This window comes from Ruditapes philippinarum, unplaced genomic scaffold (assembly GCF_026571515.1).
Source record: "Ruditapes philippinarum isolate M1 unplaced genomic scaffold, ASM2657151v2 ctg2583_1_1_1_1, whole genome shotgun sequence".
NCBI lineage: Eukaryota > Metazoa > Mollusca > Bivalvia > Venerida > Veneridae > Ruditapes > Ruditapes philippinarum.
Genome location: NW_026853246.1, coordinates 29,985 through 52,835, shown reverse-complemented (window position 1 = coordinate 52,835; position 22,851 = coordinate 29,985). Strand labels below are relative to the sequence as shown.

Genomic DNA, 22,851 nt, shown 5'->3' with positions numbered 1-22,851 from the left:
AACAAGAAATGAACAGTAAGTGCTATAAAACCTACGGATGCACCTTTTCCCATTATTTGCCCATTGTGTAATCAATGAATAATTCACAATGGGTGTTTAACATTCATTTGTAATAAACCGCATATTTAAGTCATACGCCGCATTTGTACCATTGTTTCACATTCGAGACAAGCTGTCATATAGAAGACAAACCTAGATGATTTAAATAAATGTTTATTCCTTTTTAATGAAATGGTTATTATAACTTAATTTCGTTCAGTACTCCGCCTGTGCTGAACGTGTATACTGAGCGTTTTAACAAAACTGTTGACTTTGTTGAATAGAATCAACAATGCATCAGTCAAGTTTAGGAGTGCTCGTTTTATTCAGTTTGATTTATTTGTGCATATCTGTTCACGTTCCTTTCGATCTTAATGGATGGAAAGCATTGAGATTGGATAACAATAGGGTACAAGATTCAACAAACCTGGCCGTGGAACATCTTGCTGGTCAGTTAAAACAACCTATCACAGCATTCAAATTGGAGGAAGTAAGTTGTTTCTTTGATAGTTTTTGATAAAAAGGATTTTACATATCAATTTCATATATACGGGTAGGAAAAATATTACTTCAACGACGCGACTCACCACAAAATGACCCGAATATGATTATAAAAAAGTGCATTAAAAAACTTGCATATACTTTCTACGTTTGTTGACACATTATTTAAGGAACATACAAGAAGAAAACATCTTTATAACAAGAAACTAGAAAGTGATTTAACGGACATTTCAACAATGTAGATAGATGTTATCAAATTGTGTATCATTTTCATATTCGGAAAGAAGTGTTTAATCTTTATATTTGAAAAATAAATATTTTACTGTTGCAAAAAAACTAAATTGTTTTTACACACACATATTGGAACATTTGTCGAGGTTGAAAACATTTGTATTTTCTATTATTTTGACAACTTTTGAAATGTGTTGATGCTTTCATTAAAAAATTGATGATTTTAAACTCTTTTTTTTTCCAGAATATTCCCAATTGGGACCTATACAGAGTATCTTTCATTGGAACTTATTTCAAAGGAGAGGTGAGAAAAAGTTTCATCAACTATTTGACAGTAAAACAAAGTTTAATTTGACATGGCTTTCCGTTAATAAAATGTTTACGTTATTGCTTTTAAGATTCAATTAAAAAGTCTGTTATTTTTCAATTTACGTACACTTAAAACTTTCAAATCATTGCTCTTTTATTAGACGCCGCTTGCAAACGGCTTCTAGTAGATATGCATTTGTCCGTACAGCAATGGGGGAAATTCTAGACTTGATTTTGTGTAGTTTTTGTTTTGTTTTAACAAAATCACACTGTTTTTAAATCTTCTAATAAAATAGCTTTTATGATGTACAACATGTCACAGAGCTTTAAGGGATTAGAATAAACGTTTAACTGAAGTGATAGTGCCATGTTTGAATATCATATTCTTTTCATCATTATCTAATTTTATCTACATAATAAATAACGTGCCAATGAGCCAGTCTATAGTCGATCGTTCTAAAACTTAACCGTGGAGAGAGGTGACAACTGAGGCAGTGTCACTTACTTCATTTGCTTCGCCTCTGTTGAAGTTCGGCTCCGCCTTAAATTGTCATATTAAATTTGATATTATGCTGCTTATAGTCTTCGTTGACGGGGTAGAAGGGAACCAGGACAACTTTGATCAATATCACTTGTTGAATCATTAAATTACAAGGTTACAAAGTTTAAACCACGCCCACTATCAGAGAGGCGGTTCTCACTCAACTGTTAAGAAAGTACAACAAACCGGTTTCGCTTCGGCCTGTAAGGGGAGATCACTGCAGATGTCCTAAAAATCATTCGAACATTATGCAATTCGTACCAATATTTAAATGGGTTTATTCTCGGCACATATTGTGTTGAATTTATTATAAGTATACCAATCATTTCATTTTTTCGTTATCCAATTCATTTTGATTCGACCAGACGTTTCAGTCTTTGTCGCAACAGACGAACATTTAAGAATTTCAGACCTGGCATAATTTTGTGAATTTATTCATTAGGTTCTACTTTCTCACAAGTATTATTATACCAAGAAAATGGAGAAACAATTGATTTGTGCTTCGGATATTCAACTGTAATAGAGAGCGATTTTCAATGCTATTTGACTGGTCACATCATTTGGCGGCGTCTTTGATGTGCGGCATCAACATTTAACTTGTTCCAGTTTGAACTGACATTACTGATTATTTAAACATATTTCTGACTCTCGTATTTCGTATTTGTTATCGTTTCAAACTTGACAATTTCATAACAAATACTCAAATTCAAGTTAAAACACTTCTGCCTTTCCACCAAAATGTGTGTTTAGATAATTTTTGTTATTTTTCATCTTTTATTACGCACGGAACGGGAGATAACCATAAGCTCAACGGGATCACCCCATGTCCACCTTAAAATACCCCGCAAGTCTGTTCATGACAGTAATGGATCGAGCAGGGCTCTCACACCCATAGTCATAGTAAAATCCTCTATACTGAAAGTATTAAAATTAATGATACTTTAAGAGCTGAAAAAACTAGAACACTAGAACTCTTAGACCACTATGGTCTTGTTGCTATCCCGTTAGAAGAATATGTGATACCCCTCCCGAACATCACACCATGGCCATATCCTGTGTTATAGGTTATTCGCTTTAAAAAAAAGTGTCCTTCTTTCCTAGACTGGACTGTATAACTTATATAAATTGCTCTACTCTCTACTCCTGAGCAGTTCAGTGAATCCATAGCTTGCATTGAACATATCTCACCCTAGTTTTCCCGCCACCCCCTGGTTTAAACATATTTATTATTCTTCTTACTGTTCTTAACTCTTTTTAACTTTCTTGCGATTTTGACGCGCGGACATGTCTACGTCCTCACGAGGGGTTTGACATTAATGAAAGATAAATAGATGGATAGATAGACGAAGACCTCTTTTTCTTTTCTTAAAGAAATACATTGTCTTTTTTAGGAATATGAATGTCATTCAGATGTTGTGTGGATCTTCAACCCCTTCAACGTGACAGTCTTCAACACAGGTTGTCTTCCGACCAGCCAGCTTAATTTCAAGTACTAGGTCGCAAACTGGTGCAATGTATCATAATATATCACATTGACTAACAAACTTTGGAATTACAACACAGTTAAACCTGAGTGAAAGCTTAGTCATGCATGATGACTGTTGATTTTCGTGTTTTTATGGAAGAAATTAAGCATTTGCTTTATAAATAATTACATTTTGTTCGTTTTTTTAAAAAAAGAATTAATATAAGCATTTGCTGCAAAACTATATTTATAGATCAATCAACCAATCGTCTAAAACAATTTCTTTTCTTAGTTTTCGAAGAGACGAATTTGACTGCAAAATAACTTGAACTGAACTTAACTAGCTTCTGTCAAAATAGAAATAATAATTTTAATATTATCTAATATTATAATCATATCATTTAAGTTTAAAAGTACTGATTTGATAGGAAGGATAGACTAAAAACATCAACCTTCTTAAAATGTTTTTTTTATATTATTTGTTTAATGCCATAATTTGAATAATTACTTGTGAAAGAGAATGGCTAATGATAAAGTGATGTGTCAAGATATTCTTTATCTGTTAAATTGCTGAACAATATTTGAAAAAAAGCTGTAAAACACGCGTAAATAAACATGCCTTTTGCAAAACTAAATTGTTTGTTGTTTATGAAGTGAGTATATAGTTATCTTCTATTTTGGCTTTACTTGTCTTTGTTATACGGTATTGATGCTACACTTACAACGGTTTTATTTTAAGTGTTGATTAAACATTGATATACCATATCAGATTTAAGTGAAACATTATTGTATAACCGTGTTACTGAAATTCTTTTATAAATATCTTTCTATGCCATATAGATGTTCAGATATTCTTTAAGTTTCATTTTCAACAACTGGAATATGATAAATAATTGATAAGTCTTCAAGAATCAACGATATTTGCACACTACGTCCGAGTATGAACAAAGAAACAGTGTCTCCCTTAAACGTTTTAAATCTGACTAGTGAAATATGAAAACTTGAAAGTCGAAAGTTATTAAATGCTGCTGCTGCAAAAATAAACAAGAAATGAAAATGTTGCAGGTTCGGATTGATTGATTGACGAATGATTCGGGTGATGTGAGCAGGTGTCCTTACACTCTAACATCGGTATGCATTGCAAACAATTGTTCTTTTGTAATTTCAGTGTTTTAAATGTTATTAATAAGATGCATAGAAATACCAGATAATGAGCGCATTGTCCCTTTTAAACGCTTCTAAATGCCATCTTAGTGCTATTATATATAATTTAGATTTTAATTTAATATGAAAGGTTATTGAAATCTTAAATGTAATTTTACAGATGTTATTAAATATATGAGATGATATTCTGTCGTCAACATTTTCAATATTGTTCTTATATTTTAGATATCAATTTTATATGAAAGGTTATTTATTTTGAAATCTACAATGTAATGTTACAGATGTTAAACATATAAGATGATATTCTGTCGTCAACAGTTTTATTATTGTTCTCCTGTTGCAATAAAATATTACAAAGAAAGAGCTGTATATTTCTGATAAACACATAAGTGAGGACTAATTGGGTATAAGAACTACAAGTTGAACAGAATTGTGCAAGACGGTAACATATTTGAATAGTGCATAAGTCGAAAAACCATATTGGCCAAGCAACAAGGCGGGTCTTATGAGTTCCTTAGCTGTGTATGAGTTCAAATATATACCGTATTGTATAGGACAAGTGTGTTAAATATTTTTATTCCATATCCAAAATAAAATCACACAATCTATGGCAAAGTAATAAATTTTTGAAGTTTCATTATCACAAGAATTTTTCAAAGTCCTTTTCGTACGTTTTTGGATAGTTTTGTCGAATGTGGCTTGCATGTCATACACATGCAATTGTCCAGTAGGGAAAAATATTACAGGTTACTACAGCATCCAATACAAGAATGTATTGGACGGACAAGAAAAACAATTCATAGACAGCTAATGGTTAAAAAATATTTATTTAGAATAATAATTTACACAACGTTTAAATGGTTGGCATTTCTCACAATTGCCCCATCATTCGTCCATTATCGACATTTGATGGTTAACTAATAATGATAATTTCTGTGTGAAAAACTCCGTGCTGTCAAAAAAGTATATCGATAGAACAGAAAGAAACAAAAACAAAAAAAATATAATAAAGTAATAGTGTTAGAGCAACCTTGGCTTGCAAAAGCTTGCTGTAAAGATTGGATTAAGCTCTGCCATATACTGTATGTAAATTGTTACACACTAAAGTAACATAATGCTCATATTTGTATCGTCAAATTGAACTGAATTCACTAAATATTTCAAAAGATTGATTATTATGATGATGACTGACCAAAAGGTGATACTGTTAAACGTTTTAGTTAAAATATAAGTAGAAACACTGCCCATTCTTTAAATAAATTGAATGTTACAGGCAAATTTTTCTTTTGGCCAAAAGGGTTATTTATCGTTCATGCGAAGTTAATTATACAATTGAAAGGACTTATGGCAAAATGTATTTATTTTGACTTAATACTGTTCATTCACTTTATACCCTTGGATGGGCAGAATGTCACATTTCGATCAAAACAGACATTTAATTCTGCCACATGCATAAACTACACATAAATACCAAAATATCACAATGCTTATAAATAATGGCTCTAATATATACACAGACAATTGAAGTTGTCACTTGATGTTTGATGAAATTATTAGTAAATAAGGTATAAACATAATGCTACATTCTACTGAAGTGATAAATTTATGATAATTGGTAAATTGAATTATGTAAATATAACATTTAAAGTTTATATAACTGTCAGTCTTGTGAAAACTATTTATTCTAAAATATTCCATGTTTTGCTTAATTGTTCATCAATTTAATATCGTCTTCAAGGTTTCCTCATCGAAATAGTCCTATTCACTCATTATTAATTGTCTCAAAATATACAGTGATATAAAACTGTCATGATGTTATGTAACAGTCGAGAAAACATATGTTGTTTACAAGCTAATATATGAGCACAAAAATTCGTTTTACATTTTACTTGCGCTTTCATTACAATATGGCATTTATATTGACGAAGAATATAATAATTCCTATCTTGACAAGTTAAAATTAACTGATTTTTTTATACGTAATCAAATATAACATTCGCAAATATGCTTATATACGATAAACCAATATTTTTATAACCATTACTATTATGAACAGCTTATTAAAAATCAGAAACAAAATCGCATTGTCGTTAATTTTGTACTCTGTAGAAACAGCAAACGTGTTTTTAAAATGTGCTGACTTTCATGCACACTATATAACTCATTGTCAAAAATGAAAAGACACAAATGATAAATCAGCTATATAGCCACAACATAGTAACAAATTACAACACCCAGTCACGTTGAACCTAAAGGTCACTTTAAACTATATACATTTGATTAATATGATTTGTAATTAATTCAATAGAAAATATGTTAAATATAGAAAAAAATCGGACATACAGTGGTAGCCAGTTATCAAGATTTTTAGCAAAGCATATCAAAATTCAAAAAAAAAAATATTTCAGAATTGTGTACAATGTAAGGATGCTATTTACTTCTTGTTATCTTTAAACAATTTTGAAGATTGTTTACGTTTAAATAAGTTAATTGCCAATATGAAATACTAGTTCATTTATAAATATATAACCTTCTTCTTTTCGTACATTTAACAATAAACCGTGCGGCACAAAAATATTGATTTCGTATCACAGATTTCATTTTTTTTAAAGATATCCTATGCTCAAATTTGATTATAGAAAATATTGCTACACAGTCTCTTTGTAAATATAAAATAAACATGTTATGACTTCAAATAAAGTTGATATGTTATGTTTTAAAATTCTTCACACTCTAGGTTGTCACAATATGAATGTATAGTACTTGCAGTATTTTTTTTTTAAGAACAGACAAATTTTACTTGATCTGTAAAATGGAACCCAGCTTCGAATACATAGTTTATTCATTCTTTTATTCAAATTTGACATATTCAGTAAGAATTTGATAGATTTCAATAAATTTCTGTGAATAAATATTTTAGTCAAGTATGAGCAGAGTATATCTTTAATGTCAGGCATTTTGTCAAAGCCCTTACTTCTCTCGTTAGCTTTGTTATTGATGTTAACATATATAAAACTTGGTACCTATAGAATTTCAATGAAAAAGTGTGTTTCATCGTCTACAACATTGTCAGTACAATGAGTACATATTCTTTCATCAATGCGTACTCGCACGTATCGTCCAGTTTTAAGTTTGAGCGAGAGACAATACAACATCTTAATTGCGCTAAATGCGACCTCTTTACTTAAGTTAAGGAAGACATAATATATTATTCAGTTACCATAGTTTTGTTTGAATGTAACATATGTTCTCAGTCTTGCAAAATTTTGTACCATTATCAGACCAATTTGATTTGTATAGTGAAAGTTAACAGTCTTCATCATTCTGAGAATCAAGTGGAAGCTTATGTCATACAAATTGACATACGAACGTTGTATGAATATGCAAAATATCTGAATACAGTATAAACTAACCATTCTTTAGAAGTAAAATCATATGCAATAAATGCAATCATTTGAGTTATCAACACTCAGTTTGTACTATTTTCTATTTTCCATGTTTCTTAATGTCATCATTATATCGTCTCCAAGTTATTTAAATCAAATTTGTCCTTCACTCATATAATGTCTCAAAATATAAGGCAAATAACTGTATGTGTTTGTAAACGTCGAGAAACATAGTGTAAACTAAATATGAGACAAAATTCGTTTATAATTATTGCGTTCATGTCATTTTTTTTGACGGATTAATTTCTTTACGAAAATAACAGATTGTTTTAACTATCAGAATTTACACTTGTCAAAGCTTATATAATACAATTTTTTAATTCAAGTCCATGCAATAATATCTTTTAAAATTTGTTTCAGTTTTTGTCAGTAAGTAAATTGTAATAAACACTCTCACGCAAGATATCTTTTAGATGTTGTTCAAACAGTTTTATCAAAAAAAATTATACTTACTCTTAAATTTGTGAAAGGTTAAAAGTATTACAAAAATTTAACATGTAAACTATGCTATTTGATTTGTATACAATTGATTATTTAAAAATTAATGTTTAATATTTAAAAATATATTAAATTCTCTCTGAGGTTAAAATGCAAGATTTTTTAAATTTCATTTGTAAGTTCACATAGTTCTTCATAGTCTCATAAACACAACGTTTATGTTCATAAATCCGCATTCCTATTAGCAATAATACATGAATTCGTAGAAATCAGAGATGAATACACAATAAAATCCATGTCAAGATATTGCTGTGGTTTAGATGTTCCCCGTTCAAGACAGACTGGTCAGAACTGATCAAAAACACCAAGTGAATCTCATTTACTTCAAGTCAATTCAATAAATATTGTTTGAGAAGTGACTAAGCAAGATTCTGAGTGTTGTTCAAACAGTTACAAGAAAATCCTGAATTACCAAATTGTGAAGGAACTCTCTATTGCAGTTTTAATTAGATCAGCTGGTCAACTTGAAATTGCAGAATATCCTATTGCTGATAATGAATTACTTAGCGGTTAATACCTGATTGCTGCTTGTCAAAATGCGATAATAGCTTGAACATTTATGAGTCCCACAGGCCGTCTTTAATACCTTTGCTGGAAATGTGGCGATTAGACATCGCCGCTAATCTTAGTTATCGCCCTTTCAAACATAGAACAGTTGTCAATGTAAACAAATATCAATTCAGTTTAACAGACAGGCAAGAAACTTCCGATTTACATAGAAAACATTATATAATAACACAAAGATGAAAAAGGGTTGTTTATTGTTGTTTATACTGAAAAGTGTTCTTAATTTTTGAGAATGACGTTTATTTAGTACAAGCCTTTTATCAATTTGTGTGCTTTCAAGACCAGAGCTTATGTCACAAATATAGCTCTAAATTCCCCGGATCTTACATTTTTCCCTGTCTTGTTGATGGTTCTTGATATTCCTTTGTTTCAAATAGTCTAATAAATTCTTAAGTTCTATCTTTAGATGTTGGCCTAGATCTAGATTTATACATGGCTAATTCTTTAGCTTTAAAGTTTCTGATGTCTTCATGTCTAAACTGTAGATTTACCATCAATCTGGAATCATTTCTGAGGGTCACGTTTTGTCTTAGACACAGTTATTGGTTTTCCCCTAATCAGTGACTTTGTTGACTGCGATTGACTACGTCATCAAAACTTAAAAAATGTGTGAAGTCCAAACAGTTCATTCAACAACAGCAACTACGGTATCTTAAAAGTCACCGCCAGTTGATCGCGTCATTTTGCACGTGGGAACATTCACTCATAATGAAAAAATAATGCATGATTATAAGGTAGCTGAAATTGTATAATTACATAAGTTTTGCCATATAGTAACTTAAGTATTACTGATATTAATTAGATACTTGTTTTGGTTTGTTAATTTGAGTCAAAATCGTTAAGACACCACAATATTTCAAGTCATTTTTGGATAAATATAAACATATTGATCTGAAATTGTGCACACACGTTTTCAATCCATTTTGAATGTGATTAAGATTATAATATGGTGTCAATATTTTAAGCGCGCATATTACATTATACGACACTGAAAAGGATAAAGATGAATTAAAAGCTTGCACATTATATGTTACAATTCAATATTAGGAAACAAATTTAACAAATGCACTACATTTAGCAAATATTTGAACATTGGAACAAATGAATATAAATGGAAGTATGAAGCAGTATAACAATTTCAGCAGTTTAGTCTTTCAGTTTATCATGATAATATTATATAAGTTTAAAATACCTTAAATAAACTTACAATTGTTTATCAAAACTCATAATTTATTTGCATTTTATGTTACATCAAAACTCATGAATATACGTGACATAGACAGGTTTAAGTTTGATTACATGATAATGCAACATGTTAAGGAAATTTGATAACATTTATAATCTAATTTAATCTAAAACAATGACAGCCATTGTTTTGTCATGCATACTAAACGTTTAAGTTGATAAATAAATGAAAATATTCTAATACAATGTCTATATATTTATCTCATTACAAAAAAAGTGTAAAATTCTGAGTTCTTCTACTATTCCATTCTTCTTTTTCTTCTTCTATGATTTTATTGTCATTAGTAGTTAAGTACTAAATGTTTTATTACACACTCAAGTCATGATCAGATATGCCATTACATTGTTATTGTAAAGATGAGCGAATATTACAAACCAAATTATGTAATAAAACAGTATAATTAACGTCTATTCATGCGAAATTCTCATTAAAAAGACAGATATTGTCAAATAACTGAAGACATACGTTTAATAAATTTGTGCACCTTTTTTTGGTGAAAGGTCGATTTAAAGTCTAAAACCTACACAGTTGTCGTCTGTCATTGAAAGTGTAAAGTTTCACCATTTGTTCTTGGTGAAAGACCTTAAGGAATTAATAATGAAGATATCAGGATTGAATGTGCTTATTTTCTGTGGCATATTATCATGTTTCACGTGCTTTAGGTTCGATATGAACGGATGGGATGCGTTACCACTTTCATCACCAAAAATTGATGATTCATTTAAACTTGCAACAGATCATGTTGGAGGGCGTTTGACAAAGAAATTGACAGGTTTCAAGCGAAGAGATGTAAGTTCACCATTTAGATATTATATATATACATTGATCTATCAATCAATTCATGTTAATTATTATCGCCGATCAACTTTGATTGTTCTTGCATACCATCAACATATGATTATTGATACTGATCAAATGATAAAGGCATATTACGAAAACTTTAAACATTCTTTAGGACCATAACTTGATAATCTTTGAAATATCAAAAATAAAGACTTAAAAAATATATTAATTAAAGATTCTTGTATTTTCAATATAGAAATTTATCATCAGGAATCATAACAGAAAAACACGTATGCATGCTTAATCATTTGAAAAAGAACATAAAGAAATAAAGTGAAGCACCTAAACAAATAGTTCATGATTTTTCGTTATTCCTATATTAAAAATATACCTTGGTGCTTATCTTTTTTCAAAAAGTGTCTATTGTTTTTTCAGGAAAGGATACTTTTATATCAATAGCTCTCCATTACGATATGACAGAAATGGGCGCGTTTGTGTAAACTTAAAGCGGCCTTCAGCTTTTCTAAAGATTTTTAATAGGTTATTTTTAGATCAAATGTTTCATATTTTCATATAAATGTCAAATAAAAAAATTAAGGTTGAAAATGAAACTTGCCGGCGATAAAATATACAATAAGGAAATCTCTCGATACCTGTATTCTAGCGGACTTCTCTTTATGTAAATTAGTTAAGCTGACTATTTATTTCCCGATCTACTATTTTTAGAAACGAACGTCCCTGGCGGCCTATAGATAACTTTTGGGACGCTGTTTTTAAGAAGACCTTACAATGCTATGATGCACTTTTCCCCAGATAAAATTACTGAAATACTTATTTTGAAATAACACAGAGTTGTTTTTCCACAAGAAAAAAATAAAAACTGAAGGCCGCTTTAAGTCACGTTATATATGACAAAAAATGTAATGTAATAATAATACTATAATGTAAAATATATTAAACAATGAAAGACGTTTAAACCCTAAAACCTGGCATACTTTTAATGATTTTATGAAGTGTGACTGTTGCAATGTGATATTTGATTCAGGGGTTTAGATGTACCCAAGCATACCTCATGGTTAGAACATGTATATCATAAATGTGAATATATAAAGTGTATTTACACATATAATTATAAATGTTTAGATGTTTATATTGAGTTGGGGCTATTTTATCTTTAAATATAACATAATAGTATCAGAGCCAACAGTGTTTCTTGATTATTCAAAATACTTTTACTGTTGCAGGGCGTTCCTGAATGGGATTTATACAGAGTCTCGTTCCTTACCGCTCTTCCAAATGGAAAGGTAGGTAGCTTTTATCCCCTCACAAATATATACTAATTGAAATGAAAATAAAGTTTTTGTTTTCTGTTAAAAACTTATTTAACAGTGTATTTTTCCGCTGTCTAAATTTTGTAATGAAGTAATGATTCATAAAGGTAAATCAGTGAAAATTTTCGAGTTGTTTGCACAATTTATATACAAGAGAAAAAGTAAAAAAAATTATAAAAAACAACAACAAAAAAAAAACAACAAAGATAAAATAAAAAAAATGACCCCCCCCCCCTAAAAAATTGACCTTGATTTTCGTATAACTGTAAAAATAATCATAAACGCATTACATTATCTTTTTACGGGATCAAGATCACATACATATAACAAATAAAATTCCTCCAAAACCAAAACAGATATTATATAAGCTTATATTATTGATATTAAAATATTCAACATATCAGAACTGATATGCATCATTGAATCCTTTCTCAAGCGTTTACTTATCATAATTCCTTTTTTTTTTTTTGAAAAAACTCTAATTTATTTTTCAGGGTTTTGAATGTCATGCAGATGTCCTTTGGGCTGCAAATCCCAGCAATACAACGGTATATAACCTTGGATGTTAGCCCGGATCGGTTGACCCTGCTAGTGATGCTGTATACGGGATAATAAATTAAAGCTGATTCCATGTCTAGTTTGGCTATTCTCTGTACCAATAGCTGATATATATTGATATAATAATTCTTGTACTTATTCTTATTTAAGAATACTATAATTATCACGTGTTATGTATGAAGGTATTTTTACTTGAAGGTTATATATTTATTTAACAAATGATAGTTTCAACATTTCAAAAGTTCTACAAAAAATATATTGCATTCATGAAGATTCTTTCCAAGCAAATCAAGGCATTTCTAATTTATTTAACAATTTTTAGATTCTAGAATCATAAACAAACAATTAACGTTTAATTAGAGATAAAAACAATTTAGAATTAAGTTTTAGGTGAGAGTATATTTGGAGTAGTACTTTAAAAAAAACAAACAAAAATAACATATTTACAGAGATTAATTTTGGAATTTAGCACAATCTACACAATTAATATATTTACTTTACCAAATGATGCATTCATATCATGCATATTTACAAAGGTATTAAACAAATATCGCAGAAAATTTTTCAATTATTCTATGAATTCGTCACTTTAAGTATTAAGTCCTTTAATGTAATGGATAAGTGTTCATTTATTCTATGATGGCGTCACTTTAAATATTTATGTATTTAATATTTGTCTTCAAAATGTGCAACATTTGCACAATGTTTTAGATGATTGAAAGCATTGTCTCATTATTTCAACCATTTTAATAGCCTAAACATGTTTTGACAGTTATGATAGCGCATCTATTTGTGCAAAATTTCAAATGTTTCATGACAATTTGTCATGCAATTCATTTCCGTGTAGGTTTTTGAGTATAGTTGTATAATTGTTTGTATTCCACTCTTTTCTGTGCAGTAGTTAATGAAATTAACATATCAACAGACATTGCATTGTTTATCATCATTTTAATTATCTTATCAAGATAAGCGTTTGATAGTCGGTGTAAAAGTGCAAACGCCACAAGCGTGATAAAGGCACAAGCAGATTGTCAAACATTTTACCTTTCCTTTACTTAATTGTTTTGTGGGCGCAATCATTGCATCCTCAATGGTTAGACAAATCATCTTACTATGAATTTAACATATGTCTGCCTACGCTGGACACAATAGGTCCTAGACTTTGTCATGATATTCAGGAAATCATAATGACTCTTTCTACTTTAAAATTGTTTTAGCCAATTAACTACTAAACTTTACAAAATTACATAATTATTTATTGTAAATATTACTACGCAAGCAGTCGATGAATTTTTTTAATTGTCAAGTTTCCCTATTATTGCCAAACAATTAGAGTATCCATTTATACATAGTTTTCAAAACAACTTTTATATTAAACTTTTGGAAAAACACAACCTATTAACTAAATTAAATAGAACCCTTCACCTGTTGAATTTGTTTTATGTATTCGCCCTGCTTTTAATTTGTACCAGTCCATTAGAACTATAAGGGATATCAGTATCAAGATACAAAACTTGAATATCAACGGTATAGAACTTGGTCAGATTGCAAGTTTGCAAATGGTATTATGCTGATGGCGAATGTTGACCTATGTCGGCCTCTGCAGGTTAAGGATGAAGCGATTCTGCAATTTAGCATGACGCCAAAGAAACTGTTGGCGGTCTAAATATTGATATTTTAACTTTGTTAAACAATGATATTTGATGTTCATTTTGATAAATGTTTATCGCACTTTTTTTCTGAAGAAATAAAGCACTTTTTTCTGAAGAAATAAATTAAGCATATAATAATAAATAAATAAACTAAGCATTTATAGCATATGATATGCGAAATTAAAAAAACTTCTACAAATTGATTGCAGAGAAAAATACTAATTACATGATAGATGAATATTAACTTAAAGCTAAAACATCTGCTTATCTTTATTTTTAGATGTCTGAAACATCTTTGTAAATGTACTACTCAAAATTAATCTGCCAAGGTATAGTATTGCGCAGCAAAAACTGCCAAAATAATCATTATGAGGGAGATAACCTCAAGTATTCATTGAAAGGTAGTCTACACAGTTACTTCTCTTTGATTTTTATTTGGAAGGAATAATTTTAGTTTAGCTTAAAAATTGTAACAAACAAACACAAGTTTTATGTCGTTGGCTTGACTTTATTTGTTTTGAATCAGTAAAAACAGTTAAAAAAATTGAAGGTCCATATTTGTAATCCGTGGATTAAAATTGCTTACATTGTACGAATTTACCAACTTATTTGAAAAACATTGTCGATTTTAGTTTAACTTTTGTGTCAGGTACATAGAATAATAAATATGTCGAGTATACTTTTACTCATTTCATCTATAGAAATACATGCACTTAGAAAGAAAGATTCTTTATAATTACAAAAGACACTAAAGAATAGCGTATTCAGTGTTTTGGCTGATCTTAGTTTTGATCGTAAAGAAAGAGAGCGGATTTAGAAAAAAAAGTAGATTTTTGTCTGAACTTTTGCGGAATATAATTACCATTCGAATTTTGAAATGAAATCATTTAAGATCTTTGACAACCCTATTTTCAATAATTTCGCCCTATAAAGCATATATAAAACTGCATATATTTATAAATTAAAGTTTTTCATACAATTCAAGAACGAAAGTTTAATCAGTCAAAAGAAAATAAGGAAAAATGACAAAATGAAAAACTTTCATCCCCTAAGGTTTTGAAACTACTGAAAAAGAATGCAGAGTTTAACATTAATTCATTGATGGGTAGTGTTTGTTTATATTCTTGTATGTTAATGATATCGAAATATACTCCGTCTTTAGATATTTACAATAATCCCTTACATGTTGATGTCCAGTTAACGAGAAAATTGGTAATTACTGGTATCTAGAAATGCCAGATTGGCCTATCGGCCTCCGAGATATGACCGCAACTATGTTTTAATTGGCGTTAAACTAAACAAAAACCAGACCAAACAAAAAATACAACAACAGCAAAATAAATACATAAAATAAATAATAATAAAAAAGTTTATTCGAAATTCGACCCTAGTCCAGAACATTTTACATATCAATATAATACTATATTGAATTATCCTATATACATGTATAAGGCAGCAGTTGTATTAAACGCATACGTACAATTTCAACAGTTTCAAATTTCTTAATGCGTGAATTACAAAATCGCATGGCGTATCATGATAATTAATGGCGTCAAATTTGCTGTTGTAACAATCGAAATATTTACTTATTTTCTATCACTATTCAAGCGTTTGGCGAAATATGTCAAAATTCTCGCGCTATTCTCGCGCTACGCTCTCGTATATTTTCTACTATCACTTATCATTCTTTCTTTATAAACAAAAACAAAGGTTCATTACCTGCTTTTTCATTTAGATTTTAAAGATTTACTCATGTGGGTTCAAATGTCATGATTAAGCGTCTGTACTGCGATGTGCAACATTGATTAATTAATTAATTAATTATTATTACTTTATTAATTATTTATTAATTGATTAATTAATTAATTAATTAATTAATTAATCGATGCATAAAATAAAGACGTGTTTCAACATTACAACCAAGTAAGAGTGTTTTTTCAATGCTCGATTACACAATGACAAAACATATCTATGATGATATTACAAGTCTGATGTAAGTGACTTTGAAAAGAATTTAAGAAATAAACGTAGAAAAAACGTAGAAAAAAAAATATTTTCTATTTTCTCCCACTCGTAGCCTCACAGAATAACGTATTGCCTTTGTGTTTACGTTATATGCAAATTTACTCAAAATTGTTGCATATAATTTATTTGACTGCGAATGGTTTAAATAATCTGACCAATAACTAATCCATAATTGAGAATACTTATTGTGTTTTTATAAAGGAAACATCTTAATTTTGTTTATAGTAAAAAACGCATTACGTCGGTGAAAGTTTAGAAACAACTTTTTTGGAGTGCCTGACCATAGCTAATGACCCTAAATAATAACCATATTTTTCAACCCATGGAAGTTGCCTGGAGGCAGCCTACCAAAAAACCTAAGATCACCCGGTTCAGAATAAGCATTTGAAAATAGTTCTAATAGTCTATTTCTTATTTTTTATAGAACATCTGCTCATAAATGTTTACCTGTTAAATTCTCAATGCTTATTGCGTCGAGCCGAAAACTAGAGAACAACTTTGCTATTTCTTCGGAGATAAACTAACGTATGTAACCTGCAAAACATTTCACAAGTAACATGTTTAAAAAAATCAGCTGGTCATACATATAAACAGATAAGTCAATTCGAAATTGACGAAATATCATTTTCACTTATATATGTCTATGCATTTGAAAATAGCTGATGACCGCTGAAGTCACAGTCTGTTGCTATACATAGACGGTTTATTGGTTACGTATATGTAACCGAAACACCCGGATTGGCTAATTATATCCTTCAACCTCGCATATTGGTGGAAACGAATAAGCCAGTAGAAATCTTTAATATCTTTGGTACAAATGACTTCTCCTTGACATCTTGAGAGAACAAAGAGCAGAATAGAGACGGAAAACAAAGAACAGTTTTGATTTAATATTACCAATAATTTTAAAACTACATCGGTATATTGCATCGTGAAAAAAAAAACAACAACAAAAAACAACCAAACAAAAAACTCCGTCTATTTCGTTAATGGTACTTAAAATTAATCGTGACCAGTTAACAATTCTTTTAATCAGTCTTTTTTTCAATAATTAATCTTAAAGTTATAGTGTGCTCCATAACCCCCTGCCCCTATCGTACCGATGCAACAATAGTTTCAATAATCAGACTGAAACATCTGTGTTTTTTTAAGAAACATTGCGTTATGTTACATAAAGGCTATATTTGTTGCATTTACATTCAGGCAATCTGTACTTTTCTACTTTGATCAGAAAATCAAACGGCCGGTAAATTGATTTAGCATGTACCTTTATATAGCTTATTATACTTGTAAAACATGAAACACAAAGACAAAAAAAAAGAAATATTATTCTGACTGAACTTAAATGACATCAAATAACAGCAAAAACACTCGACAATTTAAATGATTGAAAATTTAAAAAGCGACCTCGTATGTTCGCCTTTGTTTCATTCTAATATTTTTATGGGCGCTTAACGGGGAAAAATGTTTCATGTTTACAGAATTAATATGCAGAGCGTGTAAGCCAATGAAAATTCAATATTTTTCTCATGTTAAGTTCAATCTATTAAATGTTTAAAAGGATCAAACCATAATCAAATTCTACAGTGTGATAAGTTTAGATCGCCGTAGATAAGAGATATGAATTCATCAAAGGCTTTTGTGCTGCTGCTCATTGTTTTAAATGTCGTGCCAGGACTTTGTCAACAGTGGACAGAAGTTAGTATAGGTTTGAGAAGAACTATCGGATCTGCTATAGAAGCATCTGCTTTTCTTGGAGGAACATATACAGGAATGTTGAAAGCTTTTGCACAAGTTCAACCTGTAAGTGTCTATGTTTTATACACACCTTTTTGATGATACAGATCATATTTATGATTGATAAACATATTATTTGATATAATACATTACGACCATACATTTGTAATATATTTTTGTAACCAAAATTATGAAATGTGAAATTGTAATTCGTTAATTTATCTGTGTACATGTAAGTTATTACCAGACGCTTTGTGTTTAAATGTGAGAAAGAAATGCATACATAATGAAGCACATGACCTAATTGTAAATACAGAACTATTTCAATACATAAAGATGTTTGGGTATATCTTTTTCCGAATGTTCTAGTCGTAAAATTATTTCACTTCATTGTAATCTTTTTTTTTGCAGCCAGACGTCTCATTTGCTCGTTATTATGTTTACTTTTTTGTCAGTTTTCCGGATGGAGAGGTAAGGTTGTTAATGATTAAAGTTATTTATCTAAATTCCATCAAACAATAAATATAAATATAAAATTATTTGATTATTTCAATACTTTTCATTTGAAAAACATACTTATCTGAATAATCCCGTTTCAAATAATAATCATTATCGTTTTAATACGCCCGAAAAGATTTTTGCTTAATATGTTATGCACCTGGTCGTCCGTCCGTCTGTTAGCATGTTTGGTGTCTGACTGTATCTTTTGAACCCGTGGAAGAAATATTGAAACTACTTGGCATAAATGTAAACCATAATGAGGCCTTGTGCAGAACACAGCTGTGATCAAAATTGGCCCCGTCCCCAGGGTTATTTAATTTAGATAGACTTACAGAAGAACAACACATTTTTAACCTTCTCCAGTCCAAGGTCAAGGTCACACTTAGTCATCCTTTATTAATTTCAAAATTTCGTGACCGCTGTGTATATTTTGAACCGATAGAAAGAAATTAAAACATTATGACACAAATATTACTAATAATGAGGCGATGTGAAGAACATCTCCCCGCCCTGCCCCGGAGATGACTTTATTTATATGGACTTACATCGGACAACACATTTTTAAGTTTCATTGCGTGAAACTGCAATGTCTAAAGCTTAGATATTAAGCATGAAGCATTGCCTTATTGACCTTAACAAATCTGATATGAAAAATGCCCCTTGATTAAATATTGGTCCGTTCCGAAGTCCCTTGATTTATATAGATTTTTATTCAAATTGGAAAAACGCAACTGAGACTTAGTGTGTGAAACTACGACGCCCTGAGCATGTACATCTGTTTGCGGACCACAGAATATCTGGTATTAATCATACCCCTTGGGTCAACATTTGTCCAATCCCTTGTTCACTTTGTTTATATTGTTTTATTTCATGCTTTCCAGTGTTTTATTGTAATATATCAGATGATTATATTCTGATAAACCACTAGTGATATTTATAAAATATAATTTTCACTGTAGCCGGACTATATCTGAATGCGGATGAAAAGAAAATCATAACTAAATGAAATAACAAGAAGAAATAATTGCCGTCATGTGTAAATTTTGCTTCTTTAGGAAAAGAAAGTCAATTCCACCATACATCATGTAAAAATGTAACAAAATTAGAGAAAGTTAACAGAACTATATTTCAAAACTGATGATGTGACGTCATGCTATGATGACGTCACATAGGAGAATGCGTGACGTTACGCGGCAAAATCAGTAAAAATATACTAAATATCCCTTAAAAAACATCAAATAAAAAGAAAATTTATTTGTTTTACATATAAGATTGAAATATATTTCATTCGTGAACACCAGCTATTATATTTTCACTCGTGGCTACGCCACTCGTGAAAATATTGCATCTGGTGTTCACTCAGTGAAATTATATTTCAATCTTACATGCAAAACAAACAAATATCCTCTATATAAATGAGAAAACACATTTAAGTCTTAATTTGGTGAAAATACAATGCATAGAATTTAAAATTTTGATGTATTACTTTGCCTTGTTTGCTTGTACAAAGCTGATATTAATTATGCCACTTAGGTAAATATTGGCCACCCCTCTCGGGCTAATTAGTTGATATAGTCTTGTATGAGAATACACATTTCAGTAAACAATGCTAAGAACTACGATATTTTACAAGTAGCATTACTATGATATTAATCATCACTCTTGGTCGCCCGGGGTCTCTTGATGTATATAAACTTATATAGGAAACACCTTTATGTCTTTTTTGTGTGAAACTACAAAGCCCAGAGCTTTGATATTTGGCATTTAACATAAATTTGTAGATTTCTGGAAGTTATATCAATTATGACTCTGAGGTCATTTGTCTTCATTTGACTAAGGTATGGGAAAACACATCTTATCTTTTTGTGGAGTTCTTTACCTCTATATTTGGCATACAGCATTGCCTAGAAGACCTTTATTTAAATTTAATGAATTGTACACTTATGGTGAGGAATGCCTTGCACAGTATCATAAGGATAATCAAGATAAAACTTTTCTAAGACAAGCTCTCTACTCTAATTGATTGACTATTTTCGATTTCACAACAAATTTACATTCGGGTGTATGTTGCCCCGTATTTGCGTTTCTCTTGTTTATAGATATATAAACAAGAGAATGGCATATGAAATATTAATTGCAATCTTTTGTGTTTAAGGTCAATAGAATATTAAAATAATTCAACATGTTGGTTTTTTATGTATATATATTAATCTTGGACAATAAGTCATGAAGTTGAAACTGGATCAAATGAATTTATAAAACAAATATATAGTATATGCAAAGTAAAATAATAAAAAAATTGAAGTACACAGTTCACGTCATTGTCTCAATTTTGGCACATGAAATATTAATTGCAACCTTTTGTGTTTAAGGTCAAGGTCATATTAGAGTAATTCAACATGTTGGTTTTGTCATTTGTTTTACTTTTGTCAACGTATAAATCAAATTTGTATATAAATGATATGTTTAAGCAAAATTAAGCAAATTACAATAATTTGTCCTTCACAGTCAAGGTCAGTTTAATCCAAAGGTCATATTAGAATAATTCAACATGTCGGATTTGTCAAACGTGTTTTTGTCCATATAAATATTATCTGTAAATAAAAATAAAAATGTCAGTTTTGTGACTTCTGTCCAAGTATAAAAATCAATCTGAGTTATCACCAATGGCGAATCAAAGTCAAGGTCTCAAGTTAAATTATATCTTCTTATCATATTAATGGTTTGTCCAAAGGTAAGACAATCCTTTCATTACCTACAAATATAGCCAATTACACCAACATTAAGAATCATTCGGATAACGTTTTTGCGGACAAATGGACTGACTGGCTTTCGGACAGTCCGGTGTGACGGACGGAGGGCATAGAAATTTGGAAATAAAACAAGAGCACATGGTTATTGTTTTCAACATTAATAAATGTAATTTTCAATTTCAGATAAGAATGTGTAAAGGTATTGTTTTGTGGAGATTCGAACCTACGTTTGTAAGGACAACTGAACGGGCAAGGTGTGGTTTATAGAAAACAAATCAATAGTTCACAGACAAAGGACTAATAGTTACCCGGGACAGTCCCCTTGATCGAGATATACTTTACTATGTTCAATCAGGACACTCGGTATTTCTATAAAAAAAAACAAAAAAAAAAACCGATTACAAATGATTTACATCAATGTACTCGTGCGAAGAGGAACTTTCAATATTTTTATCATTGACAATATTCCTTTGTTAATAAAGGCAAACAAAAAAAAACAACTAAACTTTGTGGTTTGCTGCATCCATCAATCATCAATTGCGTTTGTGCATAAAATTAAAGTTTTGCCTAAAAGCTGCAATTATATAATCCGTTTTTAAATTCTCGTTGCAATGAACATTTTGCTTGAGGCAACATATCAACATAAGGACTTGTTTTTATATTAAGTGATAGTACATTATATGTTTATTTCAATGCACTGCACTGACAATGGACCGAAAAGTACCTTTAGGGCTTTTATGGCTTTTTTGTGAAGTACAATCAAATATAATTTATTTAAAAATAAAAATAAACAGACAAATATATAACAAGTAAACACTGAGTGACTACAGAAACTTTGTGGTAATTTAATCTCGTAATTTTATTATAAAATATTTTTTTTAGATGCTACTTATCTAATGCTTTTTGGTGGATAACTGATTTATCCGTAAAAAATTTTTTTTGATAATTTCGCAGTGAAAATTATCAAATTATAATTTCACACTTTTCAATGACGAGACTACTTTTTTTTAAAGATTTTCCCCATGCGGTACCTCGATTTATTTTGTTGACACTACTTCTATTGTCAGGGCTATTTAGAGTAAAGCAAATCTGAAGTTAATAAATAAGTTAAATTTCAAAAGTAATAAAAAGAAAAAAAATACTTCAATTCATTCAAATTATCAATTACATAATATCGTCTCTAAATTTTTTTGTTTCATTTTTACAGTTTGAAAAATACACTCCTTCCACATACGAGCTGCTTTTGATGACATTTGAGCATATTTAAGTATCCTACAAGCAATAACTGACTTATGCAATATTAAAACTTGAAAAGCAATGACGGTCATTAACCCGAAGAATAAGTAAACAACCAAGCGTTTGTGAGACAGCCTTTCAACAATTCCATGTTTTCCTAATTACTAAGCGCATTTTGTATGTTTACACATCTGTCAACAATTATTTATTGTCTGTAATAATCCTCAAATAAGCTTGCTTTCTTATAAAAGTAAGTATGACTAACAAA

General features: G+C 30.0%; 3 protein-coding genes across 3 annotated transcripts; all 3 read left to right on the top strand.

Moving 5' to 3' along the window:
• Positions 1-171: 171 nt before the first annotated feature.
• Positions 172-3,289, top strand: LOC132736289 (insoluble matrix shell protein 2). The gene is made up of 3 exons (XM_060723391.1): positions 172-529; positions 1,016-1,075; positions 3,013-3,289. Exons 1-3 carry the CDS (start codon positions 332-334, stop codon positions 3,115-3,117), a joined length of 363 nt encoding a protein of 120 aa, XP_060579374.1. The 5' UTR covers positions 172-331; the 3' UTR covers positions 3,118-3,289.
• A 7,172-nt stretch (positions 3,290-10,461) lies between these two features.
• Positions 10,462-13,607, top strand: LOC132736282 (insoluble matrix shell protein 2-like). The gene is made up of 3 exons (XM_060723384.1): positions 10,462-10,796; positions 12,035-12,094; positions 12,616-13,607. The coding sequence occupies exons 1-3, from the start codon at positions 10,605-10,607 to the stop codon at positions 12,688-12,690; spliced, it is 327 nt and encodes a 108-aa protein (XP_060579367.1). The 5' UTR covers positions 10,462-10,604; the 3' UTR covers positions 12,691-13,607.
• Positions 13,608-17,893: 4,286 nt separating this feature from the next.
• On the top strand, positions 17,894-22,161 carry LOC132736281 (uncharacterized). Its single transcript, XM_060723383.1, has 3 exons — positions 17,894-18,159; positions 18,505-18,564; positions 21,531-22,161. Exons 1-3 carry the CDS (start codon positions 17,977-17,979, stop codon positions 21,612-21,614), a joined length of 327 nt encoding a protein of 108 aa, XP_060579366.1. The 5' UTR covers positions 17,894-17,976; the 3' UTR covers positions 21,615-22,161.
• Positions 22,162-22,851: the final 690 nt, after the last annotated feature.